This window comes from Balaenoptera borealis (genome assembly GCF_965194805.1).
Source record: "Balaenoptera borealis genome assembly, chromosome: 5".
In the NCBI taxonomy this organism is placed as follows: Eukaryota; Metazoa; Chordata; class Mammalia; order Artiodactyla; family Balaenopteridae; genus Balaenoptera; species Balaenoptera borealis.
The window spans coordinates 95,489,777-95,502,647 of record NC_138862.1 but is presented as its reverse complement, the minus strand read 5'-3'; the positions used below and the strand labels follow the sequence as shown (position 1 = coordinate 95,502,647).

Below are 12,871 nucleotides of genomic sequence, written 5' to 3'. Positions count from 1 at the left end.
TTATTTGGTCTATAACATTTGGGGGAGGAAAATATTCATGTTACACATCCTACTAGGATTTTAGAGTTATCCAAACTCTTGTCTACTCCAGTGTTAGGTGGACTTTGGGGAAAACTGTTAAGACCCACCTCTTCCGTGTAATCTCAGTATTATTCTCTTAATACCTTCAAATCCTTGTTCTGTCTTCATCTGCAAATGTCCTTGGCTGTGTTTATGTAAATTATTGGCACACATGTTCTTCACTCTCACTACATAAGGCAGTGTGTAGGTATATAGTTTAATTAGAGTGATTTACCCATGGTCATCTTGGTCAGCTGCTGAATAATCCTAATTTTTATGTTAAGCACAAGTGGGGAAAGGTCTTAGATGTCTAAAAAAATTCTATTTCCAAAAAATGATTTTTCTCTGTCACTAACCTCTCTATTACAAATATATAACTTTGAGACGGCAAGATAATGATACATTACCCCTGTGACATCCATAACCTTGATGGCTGCAAGCTGGCCCGTTTTGACATGACGACCCTGTAAAAAAATTTTTAAAAATAATTCAGTTCTGATGAGCAATATTAACATTAGATTTCAACTGTAAAGAACAATTACGTAGATCAATGTTACAGAGTGCCAATGGGGAAGACAGACAGACAGACACACACACAGAAATCTTAAATGCTTTGAAGATCAATCTCTATTTAATGTTTATTTTGTAAAACATCTCCATCACTTTGTCTGTTGGGTTTGTTTTCACAGTGGTTGTCAAGTTAAATAAAAGAGACAATGTCGAATAATTTGGTTTTACCTCTTCTTCAAGGTGTTAGATAAGGGATTGAGTGAGAGGAGGATTTACATGGAAGGGGAGCTAGATCTGGGTGGAGGAGACATAAGCATCTCCTCGATTGGAAAACACTTGGTATGTGCAGAAACTTTAGTTTCCTTGATTATTAAAATATCTTGTAACAGTCTCAACTGGATATGATTCTGCTACTCTTCACTTCAGACTATTAATTTATCTTCATCTTAAAAGGGGGCCTAAAACAAAACAGATAGCAATCAATCCGAATTTGTGATCAAAGAGACTGTATTGAGCATAAGGAACTGCTTCCCCAGAGTAGGTATCCCTGGTCTTTGCAACCACAGTGAAGCACCAACCACAAGGAACTGGAAGAGAACAGGGTGTGGTGAGGGGGAAGTCCCAAAGAGGAGCTTTCTCTGCACTTGCTCCTTGAGAAACATAAAGTCTACATCTGACTCTCAGACAGTAGCAAAGATGGTCAATATCCATTACTTCTAAATGCATTTTCTATGTGGCTTCTACAATACATTTTACCTACTATTGCTATTATGCAGTATAATATACCTTCCAAGATCAGCTGGATTCAAATCCCAGCCGCATGACCTTAGGCAAATCCCTTAACCTTCTAGGCCTCAGTTTCCTCGTCTGAAAAATGGAAATAATGATAGTACCTAACTCATAGTATTGCAAGGAGGATTGAATGAGATAATGTATATAAAGTGCTTGACAGTACCTGGCACAGAATAGCTGTCAGCAGATGCTGGCTATAATTATTTATAGTCCTGTCTCGTGATTAATTTTAAGTGTTGTCTTCCCTCTTAAGCTATATGTTTCATGAAGGAAGGGACCGTGTCTCATCATTGTATTTCCAGTGCCTGGAATAGTGGGTGCCTAGCCCGTAGATGGGGCAGCATGTTTATGGATGAACAACAACAGCAGGTAGTGGAGTCATGTCCACTTGAAGCTGGAGGAGATTGCTTTGGTGCTGCCTGCCCCTTTTCTTCTCATATATCTCAGCTTTGTGTATGGATCTACCTGATTCTGAGAGTGCTTCCTTCACCTTTCAACCTCCATTCTGCTCCCTCCCTTTCCTCCTCACTCAGAAAAGAGCACAAAGAAGAAGACATCAAATCAGTAACCTAATAGGGTCACAGGCGTACTTCAACTTTCAAGAAATTGAGGGAGGGGGCTGAAGCATTACTACACCAAGAGCCCTGGACCGGAATTCCAGAGGGCTGGTTCTGCCCATGACCAGCTGGTTCACTGGGAGCAAGTTATGTAACCCATCTGGACCCTGGTTTCCTCATCTGCAAAATGTGGGGAGCCTGGGCTCAGTGGTCGGAGGTGGGGGAAGTAGGTGTCACTGTCAACACCACCCCAAGGAAATTTAGGAAAATTAGTTGGAAATTTAGTTTTCACAATGACTGAGTGGGGAGAGTAGTATTACTGCCACTGAGTGCCCAGGGGCCAGCAATACTAACTTCCTGCAGAGCCTGGGTCAATCTTGCACAAAGGTGAAGTAGCTACAGCACCCTCTGTTGATAGACACTGAATGACCTCCAGGGTTGTCCAGGTCCCAGTAAGTCTGCGATACTGTAATGGTGACCTTAACAAAGGAGTCATTAGCTTCTCTTCGAGAATAGAAAATCTTTACAGTAAGGGCCACAAATCATACCTTAAACAATGGGTATTTCTCTACTAAAGCACTAAAGGAGTGTAGGGGACTGCAGACAAATACAGAGGGTCTGGCTGATGTCACACAGCTGATTCACCTTGAAATTCTTTTAATGGTGCCACGCAGCCAGGAAAGGGGAACACCTGGGTATGTCTTGAGGGGACCTTTAAGAACTGACCCCCTGTCTGCCACGCCACCTTGGTGGGCTCCCACCTGCTCTTACGCTGTGGTCCCTGACACTAAACTGCATTCTCTAAACGTATTGCATTGTTTCTTGACTCCCTGATGGTGTGTTTTCTTGGCCTGGAATGCCCTTCACTCCCAACTCCCCAGTAAGCTTACTCACTTTGTAGACTCACCCCTGGCCTCTGTGCTAGTAATGAACATTCCATGTTTCTACTAGAGCACTGAGCCCAAAGGACCATTAATCACCGCCCCCCCCACCCCTCGCTGGTCTCCTTCCCTCTCTCCTGTGCTTCCCCTCTAGTTCCATTTGCAGCAGAACCTTTTCCCACCAAAAATCTTGAAAGGCATCTAACCTCCTTGTTCAAGCAGGGGTTTGAGCAGCCTCCTAACTGCCCCGGGGAGCTCCTGAAGTCACCTCAGCCAACACAGTTTGAGAAATGTTACACTCTATTTTTAACTCCTTAAGTGACAGGGAATCTTCTTTGAGCGAATAATTTGTTACAAGGACATGTCAACACCTAGTTCTTTCCATCAGCAGCCAGGGAGGGAGTGGACAGGATACAATCCACTTTACATTTCAAATGTAAATGGTATCAGGCGTTGAGCAGCTCTTGGTTTGAAATAAATAAATTAAATAGCTGTGACTTTTTTGAACTTAAGACACAGGGTTGTTTTTGTTTTTGTTTTAGCAACCACTTATGACATAACACTAGAAAAGAAAACAACCTACTTCTCCTCCATTTTTAAATTTCCCTTCCAAGCTGAAATAACCGTTCTCGATGGGTCTGACAGATGACTGAATAATACACCTTTGGGATGGCAGTTTGGGCTTAAATGAGATCCTGGAGGCGGAACAATTAGCAGCCTCAGCTCAGTCCCAAGCAAAGGCGTCCTGTGCTCTGGAACAGGAAGGCTGCTGAGCTGTCATCCTTTGATGGGGGAGCCACAAAGGAAGCTGCCCAGCGTGAGTTGCCTTTTGCATCACTAGAGAATGCCAAACCAAATTAGGATCCAGATGAAGGCAGACTTTGAGGGAATGGCTAGGAATCAGCTGACCTAAAGACCACTAGAAACCTGAGGCACATCATTGTTCAGACAGTGTTTAAAGAGACAACTTCATAAAGTCACAAATAAATTGAGTAGGAATAGCCCCTAAGGTGCCTAATCTAATCCTTCTTTTAGAGATGAGGCCAATATCTCACAACTAATGGGGACCTAAACCCAGGACACTTTCTCACCTGTTCCAGTTCTGCCTTCCAGCTCCTGAATTAGAAATTCTTATTTTATTTTATTTATATTTTTATATAGCAGGTTCTTATTAGTCATCAGTTTTGTACACATCAGTGTATACATGTCAATCCCAATCGCCCATGAATTAGAAACTCTTATCACTAAAATTTAAACAATTTTTTTAAACAAACCTTTTCATACTTCACTTAACTTGAATTAAACATGAACCATTCGTCTCTGTTTCATGTAGGATTTAATTTTTTTTTTTTTTTATTTGAGGGCAATGGGGAGGATGTTATTACAAGAGAATTTTGAGGTAAAAATTCAATACTACTCCTAATTTTAACTTATTTCCACTTAAAGAGAAATTAAAAATATAATCATAGACTCTAGTTTGGATCTAAACTACATAGTCAACCAAGGAGTAAAAATGATATTCTGAGGGAAAAGAAACTTTAAAGGAGACAAAGAGTTAAAATTTTTTATCCATGAAAATTATGGAAAAATATCCCATCAGATTGCAATTGCTGAGTCATTTCTTAATAAAGAATGAAGATTTTTTTTTCTACTGAAATAACCAACAATAACAAAAATAACAGACTAAATCTAGAAAAACAAAATTGGTATTCCAGTGGGACCCAAAGCCTCAATCATGACCTCAAGCATAAAAAGGCCCTCTGAAAGAAAGGAAGAAAAAAACCCCGTCAAATCAAATCAGGGAAAGCAGAGGCTGTGGGGTCACTCGGCTGGTGTGAAGTTGAGTGTCGCTAAACCGGAGTTCCTCTGCCGAGTTTATGATTAAGCTTTCTATTCCCTTTCTAGTTCTACAGCTGTTCGCCTCAAGACTGAGGAGTATCAAAGAAAAGAGGGGATTGAAACTAAGCAGGACCCTGTGGGGCCCTCCTGGGTACAAAAGCCCCTTAGTGTCTCCCATTTCTTGTTTGTAGAAAAAGGCTTTTTTCTCCCAGGCCTTCCCTGAGTTCCAAAGAGCAGGGTCAAGAAGTTAATGATTAGGACAATAGAGTCACGGGACACCTAGTTCCTCCCAAAGGGGGATAGATAACAATCTGATGCATACCTTTGAGTTGTTCTCTGGAAACTAAGACCCCCACCCAAGTGGAGGATGGTGACTGCAGGCTGACCACAAGCATGCAGACCCCAGACTGGTTGGAACCAGAAGGTTGAGTTTCAGAAACACCACCCTGTAACCTCACCAGGAGCTCATCAGAAGAAGGTCCACAAGCTGGTCACATATCCTACGACCCTCTCTAACACTGTCTTTAAAAACACTTGCCTGAAAGCCATCGGGGAGTTTGGGTCTTTTGAACATGAACCACCCATTCTCCTTGCTGGGCCCCTGCAATAAACCCTTCTCTGCTCCAAACTCTTGACATTTTGATCTGTTTGGCCTCACTGTGCATCAGGCACATGAACTGGGGTTGGACAACAGGTGGGCATACTCCATTCCAGTGCTTAGACAGATTTACACACACACTCTGCTCCTCTTCTTTTTTTTCTTCTACCTCACGTTTGAAGATTATAGTAGCTTCAAGGATTATAGTACCTTTAGCCCTCTGTATCCACAGGTTCCACACTCATACGTTCAACCCAACTCAGACAGAAAATACTCAGGGAAAAAAATTCTGGAAAGTTCCAAAAAGCAAAACTTTTGCATGCCAGCAACTATTTACATAGCATTTACATTGTATTAGGTATTATAAGTAATCTAGAGATGATTTAAACTATACGGGAGAATGTGTATAGGTTATATGCAAATACTATGCTATTTTATATAAAGGACTTGAGCATCCACAGATTTTGGTATCCAAGTGGGGTCCTGGAACCAATACCCAGCCCTGACCCCCACCCCACCACAGATACCAAGGGACTATGTTGCCCCTTTACCTACTCCCTAAAATAAGTACAAGAGAAAAACAATGGTTTTGTCTGAAATAGCCATGCAAGCCTGGGCTCTGCTATTGCTGTTATTTTCTAAGGAACAGCAAGATGGCTTTAGAACTGCTAGCTTGAGGCAAGCCTGGAAGAGAGAGTCCTTTCATTTCTAGGTCACTGAAATACATTTGTTTCCAGTGGAGCACATGAGCAAACCAGGGTTGTGGAAAATGCAGACACTCCACCCACCGTCTCCATTCCTCCTTATCCAAGGACTCACACAGGTAGTGTTTCTAGCTCTTTATGCTTAGCTTAGATTTGATCTCACCTTTATTGAGGAAGAGTTCTTCAATTTCTTGATTGCAAGCAAATGCCCTTACCTGTGTGTTTTCACAGCATCCTACACTAAACTACTGATCGTAATCCAATACTGTGATTTTCAAAATGTGCACCATAAGAACCATGAAAATAAATCAAATGAAATAGAAAAAAAAAATCACAGTGTAGAACATGTAATAATGGCAGCTGTTGTTTCACGGATCAACTGTTACGGTTACATCGATCACCTATCTGTCATTGATACTGTAGAGTACCACCCCGATTCTCCTTTCAAGACTGAAGTATCTGAGAGGTCTCAACCAAGGCCCTCTCTGGGAATTGCCCTCAGCCCAAGGTCATGTTCCATCCTGGAGACAACCAAATCCAATTTCTGGTTGATACAGAAGTATAAAGGCTCAGGCCTTTAGTCTTAGAGTTGGGCAATTCTGAAGAGCCCGCTTAGCTCCTGACCTCTCCTCGGGATGGGTGAGGTCTTTGTTGAGACTGTATTACAGTTAAACTTCTTCCTCTACACAATGCTACTTTCTTCACAGGTGTAGGTCCTACAATCCCCAGTAAAATTCCTACATATAAATCATCTCAGGATCTGTTCCTGGGGAAACTCCATCTAAGACAATTGGTACCAGGAATGGCCTGAGGAGACAGGCTCTCAGAGTAGCTGTCAATAAGGCTCTCATCACTGGTGGCAGGTGGCTCACTGATAGCCCCTGGCATGCTGTAGCAGTGTCACTGTCGACACGTTCACTAGTGCGGAACTGAAGTAGGATACAGGTGCCAGGGAACACACTGGTGAGTCCAATATTTCGGACTTTTGCGATGTCCTGAGGAAACAGTAGTTTAAAAAAGTAGAATCAGATGGCTTTTGCTGAGACTTCTAGCGATAGACAGTGGAAAGCTACAGTGATTGATCAGCTGAAGACAATGTGTGAAAATCATAAGGGAGATCAGGTTAAATTCCAAGGCCTGTGCAGTATCTTCAATCAAGATGGGAACATCGGGACTTCCCTGGTGGTCCAGTGGTTAAGGCTCTGCACTCCCAATGCAGGGGGCACAGGTTCAATCCCTGGTCAGGGAACTAAGATCCTGCATGCCTCACGGCACGGCCAAAAGAAAAAAAAAGGATGGGAACATCACTTCTGTAGATGCAGAGGATTCCAGGGATGAGAGGTTTTAAGCTTTTAAGTGCATCAACTTGGACGTCTCCATTCCAAGTTTCAGAGCTCATCCCTTCCCAATCAGACTTGAATTGAGGATTCAACTTTTGCTTTATCCTAATAATTAATTCCTGGATCTGGTCCTCAGCTTTTTCCACCCTCATGCTGCAGAAGATAAGAGTCTTTTTATATTCTACCCATTTTTTTTTTTTTTTTTTTTGGGTAAATGGACAACAGCAGCAGTCAAGCCTGAGAAAGGCGTGTTGAACAGGAGATTGGACTTCTCAGGAATAAATATGTGCGTCACCCCAACAAGATTGCCATATAGACCAGCAAAGATGCTAAACAAGGTGGGGGAGATTAAAACGGGTAGCAGAGGAGGGATATGATGAGCAACAGGTACAACCATTAGACACTATGTAATAGTGGGGGCTTTCTTCCCACAACTTTGCCTGGGAAAAGAGACCAGCCAGAATCCCAGAGGAAGTGTTTCCAGAACTTATTATGCAAAGCAGATGGATCCAAGCATCATAAGGAATTGACTGTAGTGGATGCTGTGGTGTTCTCCCCAGATCCCTCCTTCAGGACTGGGCTACTCTGAGTCTTTCTTCAGGAAACACCCTTAGTCAAAGAGAGCAGTTGGACCCAAGGTCATGCTCCTTGCCTAAGGTAATGCCCCTGACCTGGAGGCAGCAAACATTCAATGATTGGTTGATGTAGGAATACAAAAGCCTACATCATTTATGTCAAAGTGGGCCATCCCAGCTCCAGAGCTCCTTTTTGGGGGGATTGCCTGGGGCTTTGAAACTGCCTTCAACTCCTTCCTCTGCCCAAATCTGTCTTCACTCTCTTATAGGTGTTGACCCTGAGAGTACCTCCCAAAACACTTCCTACAAACACATCTCTGCCCTGAGAATCTGTTTCCTAGGGAACTCAATCAAAGACTCATCTATCTATTTATCTATCATCCTTCTATCTTCCTACCTACCTACCTATCTGTATTCTCAGTGTTAATGTAAAATAATATTTCTTACTATGGGGTGGAAGTTTTTAGAAAAGCTCTGACCTAAAGGATGAATAGAAAAAACTAGGTCAAGCATTGGGAAATATATCCCAGATAAAGGGAACAAACAACATGTTCAAAAGTCCTGTGGTGTAGTTGCTTGAGCATTTGAGTAACTGAAAGCAGTCCAGTATGGCTGGAGTAGACAGTACATGTCTAGTGAGTCCATGCAGGGCCTCACAGGCCACTCTGAGGAGTTCTATCTTTATCTTAAGACCAATGGGCAGCCACTGAAGGGTTTGAAGCAAGAATGTAGGGTCATCAAGTTTTCATTTTGAAAAAATCACTTTGGATACAGGGCAGGGAATAGAGGAAACTTGAAAAGATAATGGAAGAATAACACAGTACTGCTTGGTAATTCATTTGAGAGCTAATGGCAACTTGGACTAGGATGGAAATAATGGAGAAGGTGAGAGGTAGAGAGAGTCCAGAGATATTCAGGAGGTCAAATCAACAAGACTTGGGGATGGATGGGATATATATTTACCGCCATGTTTTCCAGAGTGCTTGACACAGCAGGGATTCAATAAACATTTGCGAAATAATGGACTGAATGAAGTAGTGACCTTTGAGGGTCGTATTCAGGTTCTTGGTCAATACCATCCATATGTCCACATCAGTTTCTTCCATTCCCCTCCCCTCCCCCCACCGACACACACACACACACACACACACACACACACACACACACACTTTTATCCAGCCACAAAGTGTACAGGAGCAGATGAGGTGGGGTTGTAAGTAGGGATTACAATCATTTCACTCTTAAATAAATCAGAAGATGATTTTAGTGGATGAAGTTCCCTTAAACTCTATAGAGAGGCCAATTTACTTCCCCTCTGCAGAGATCACAGAGAAACTAGAAATTGGTCTTAGCTTTCCCTCTGAGAGTGAAGATGAACTCTGATTTTCCACTCACAGTTGAGATTAAAGCATAGTTAAGATACCTATCTGAACATCTTCAGGAATGCTACCATTCTTTGGTACAACATGTCTTGAGGCAAAGAGGTAGACAAGACAACTTTATGAGAAGACTTTGTAAATCCTTATGATCAAGGAACAAGAATGTTCACAGAAGATGCTTGGCACGGTGTCTGCTTCTAGAGTTTCCCCAGGTTAACGGGGCCTCTATTTTTCCTTGGCCTGCATGTGCCATTCATCTGAGGCTTAAAAAATCCTCCTGCCCACACAGACAGAGCTGTGATCCAGCCCTCACTGCTCCCAGACTGTGGCAAAGATGAAGCAAGGTAGCGATACAGGACAGTTCCCAAGCAACAGCTCTCCATCTCAACACCACTCACTGTGAATTCCTCTGCTTGGCACCTCCGAGAAGCAGAAAATGGATTGTTTTCAAGATTGTTCGGGGCTGGGCCAACTGAGAATTGCGGCTTGCTCACAGACACAGGGCAGGGAAGAAAAGACTGTGTCTCATTTTTCTTTGTTAGAAACTAGCATTCCTCTGTCTTCATGGCTGCCAGTTTGGCTCAGTTTATAAAAATCAAAATGGATGATTAAAAGAAAAAAATCGAACAGTCACAATTTTTAGCAGACAATAGTTAATGTATGCAGATTCCGTGGCAGGGAGCCTGTTGCCTGTACCGAGGAAAGGCGTACACAGCTGAAGTGACAGCAGTGACGAGCAGACAGGCTGTGGGGTGAGGAGAGCTCAAAAAAGTAGCAGAACCAGTCTCTTGGCTATGGCCTTAAGCCAAGAACACACTGCCCAATAACCTCTCTCAACCCCCCAAATGAGCACAAAACAGAAGATCTTACTGGCTCTCATCTAATGTATGCCACAGAATTACCACAATCACATTTGTGGCTTTTGTACATTAACTTCTGGCAGGATAAAGCCCCCTAGATATGAGGGTTCAAAGGCTGGGCATAGAATATTTGCATGCAACCAGCTCCCGGGGCCTCCCCAGTAGTCTACCTCTTCCCACCCAGCATGACAGCCTTCCCTGTCCCCCAGGTCCAGGTGGCACGTGAGGATATGCATGGCACTTAAAAGCCCTGGTTCCTGGACACCAGTCTAGGATGAAGTCTTTACCCAACTTCAGTAAAAGGAGAAAAATAAGAACCTCATGACAAAGTTTTCCAGAAAGCCACAAGTATTCAACTTAAGCAGGCTTCTTAGGATTTTTGGCATTAAAATGTCCATTAATTACAGGTTCTCAATTGTTTAAAAGTAAAAGTAAACAACCCTATGTTGGTTCCCAATAGTTATTTTTGTTTTTCATTGGGGTGGCAGGGTGAGATTTTAGTGCTCTATGAAAGTTGAGAGTCAGGCACAGGTGTTTTAGAACACATGGGTACAGTATGGTAGAAACACTAGGAATCCCCTTAAGATACAAATATGGGCTGTTCTTGACGCTGTCCGTAAAAGGTTAAACGTAACAATGTATACGGTGCTCAACAGCTTACAATAAATAACCCATGTGAATGCTATGGAGACCAATTTCTCTTTCCTCGTTAGTCTCTAAGGCCATTGGACCTAAAGTCCATCAGGCAGGGCTCCTACACGCTAGAACCGAAAGTGAAAGCTCCTCAAAGCCTTGGGTCTGTTTAATCCTCTGACATCGTCAAGGACAGCATCTCACAAAGAGTAGGTGCTAAATCACACTGGGAAACATGAACTTTCTAGGACTAGTGGACCCTGTAAGCTGCCTCCAACCACAGTGAAGAGAGATTCCAGTGACCCATCACGGCTTCATCTGGGAGCAGCTTGATAGAACTGGGGGAAATGCCTACTTTAAGAGGGGCAGGAAGAGAGACTGTAAGAATGGCTCGCGGTCTGGGGACTGGGGGAAGAAGCCACTTGCTCCAATGTGAGTATTTTGCTCAAGAAGGTTTCGCTTTTGCTCTTTCCCAAGTGTGAACACCCACACCGGGCCGTGGAGTAATCCTGGATACCTGAGGAGACCTCAGCGTTCTGCGTTTCAGAATCTCGCAGTTTACCTGAGGAAGAGAAAGGTATGACAGGAGAGAAGCAAGGCCCAGATGCTGCCCTGCTACAGTTCCTCCATCACTGCCCCCGCTTTTCCTGAAAGAGTACTAACCCTAGGCAGCACAGATCCAACCTCTTGGGGAAGGGCAGCTCATTTTTTTAGATTTCCAATCAATAGCTCCCTCTCTACGGACTATTTTACGAGGCAACTCTGTCTTCCCCTGAGGACCTCTGGTAGATCCCACCTCCCAGCTGCAGATTAAGAAGATATATTATGTCTTCCTTCCAGGCCTTGCATAGGTTTGTCAATTACAGCCCCCGCCCCTGTGGTCAGATTTACAACCACGTGGTCGGGAGTGGGCGGGGTTGGCGTTGCACCACGAGGCACCAACAGGCACGGGGGCAGAGATAAATAATAATAATAAAAAGACAGTACTGCATTTCATTTCACCTAATTTATGGCTTTCATAGGAAACAAACCAGTCCACCCACAGCGCCATCTGGGTCACTTAGAACGTCTGTGCAGCAGCAAGAGCGGTTCTGGAAGCTCAGAGCTGTGCGGGAAGAGAAAGGACCGCACCGAGGTGGAGAGAAAAACAAAGGCAAAGGACCACAGCGTTCCCAGACATCATTCTTGGGGCGTCAGGAACACAAATAGGGAACCATTTGACTCTTCATCAGGGCTGTTGGTGCATAAACCCTCTCCCACAGTGTCCTCCAACCTCCAGAAGTTTTAATTAAAACAAAGGAAGTGTCAGCAGAAGAAGCACTGGAATATAATTAGGGCCCACCAAATCTAAAGTAATACGGGGAAAAAAAGACTAGTAATAAGAGGGAAGCTTTCATGTTCTCACTGAATCCCTGCTCTGTTGCTGACACAAAAATCAATTTCAATAGGCTTTAGTTGTATCTGAGCAGGAACGCAGGCGACAGATGAAATGTAGCGAGCAATTTACTGGAGTCATAATGATTTCCATGAAAGGAAGGCTACAATGAGTGCTCTCTACCAAATGCTTCCTCTGTAAGAACTCTGCAAGAATATGTGTGTGCGCGCGCGCGCGCGCGTGCATATAGATGTAGATTGGGGGCGAGGGTGGGGATTTTGAATAGTTATCTATGCTTTAGCCTAAAAGAAAAAAAAAACCCTCTTTACCTCACACCTTTTAAGGGCCAATTTTAGCCCCACCCCAGGTGATATGTGTGGATGCCTGGAGACATTTTTTGACGGTCACCAGTGTTCAGTGCTGCTACCGATATCTAGTGGGTAGAGGCCAGAGACGGTAACCTTCTACAGTGTACAGGACATTTCCCACCCCCAGCAAAGAATTATTGGGCTCCCATTGTCAACGGGGCCAAGACTGACAAACCCCGATGTAAAAGAATTTGACACTTAATAGGTGCTCAATGAATGCTGAATTCTGGTAAATGTCATAGCCCCCAGAGGCACTAAGGTTACAAAGATCAAAAGATAAGGCCCTGCCCTCTGGGATCTCCAGTGGAGGTGGGGAGGAGTGGAGATGTCACTCTTCTTTCTTTACTTAGCAGTACTTACAAATGAGGGGCATATTTCTCAAATTCCAACATCCAAGGCC

At 43.5% G+C, this 12,871-nt stretch overlaps 1 protein-coding gene across 4 annotated transcripts in view; it reads right to left on the bottom strand.

The window, feature by feature from the left end:
• TNIK (TRAF2 and NCK interacting kinase) overlaps positions 1-12,871 on the bottom strand; it is a 406,336-nt gene that overhangs the window by 164,081 nt on the left and 229,384 nt on the right. For all 4 annotated transcript variants that reach the window (XM_082393876.1, XM_082393877.1, XM_082393878.1 and 1 more), the window contains exon 3: positions 468-524. In XM_082393876.1, the coding sequence (XP_082250002.1) occupies positions 468-524 (57 nt within the window). The remainder of the gene's footprint in view (positions 1-467; positions 525-12,871) is intronic.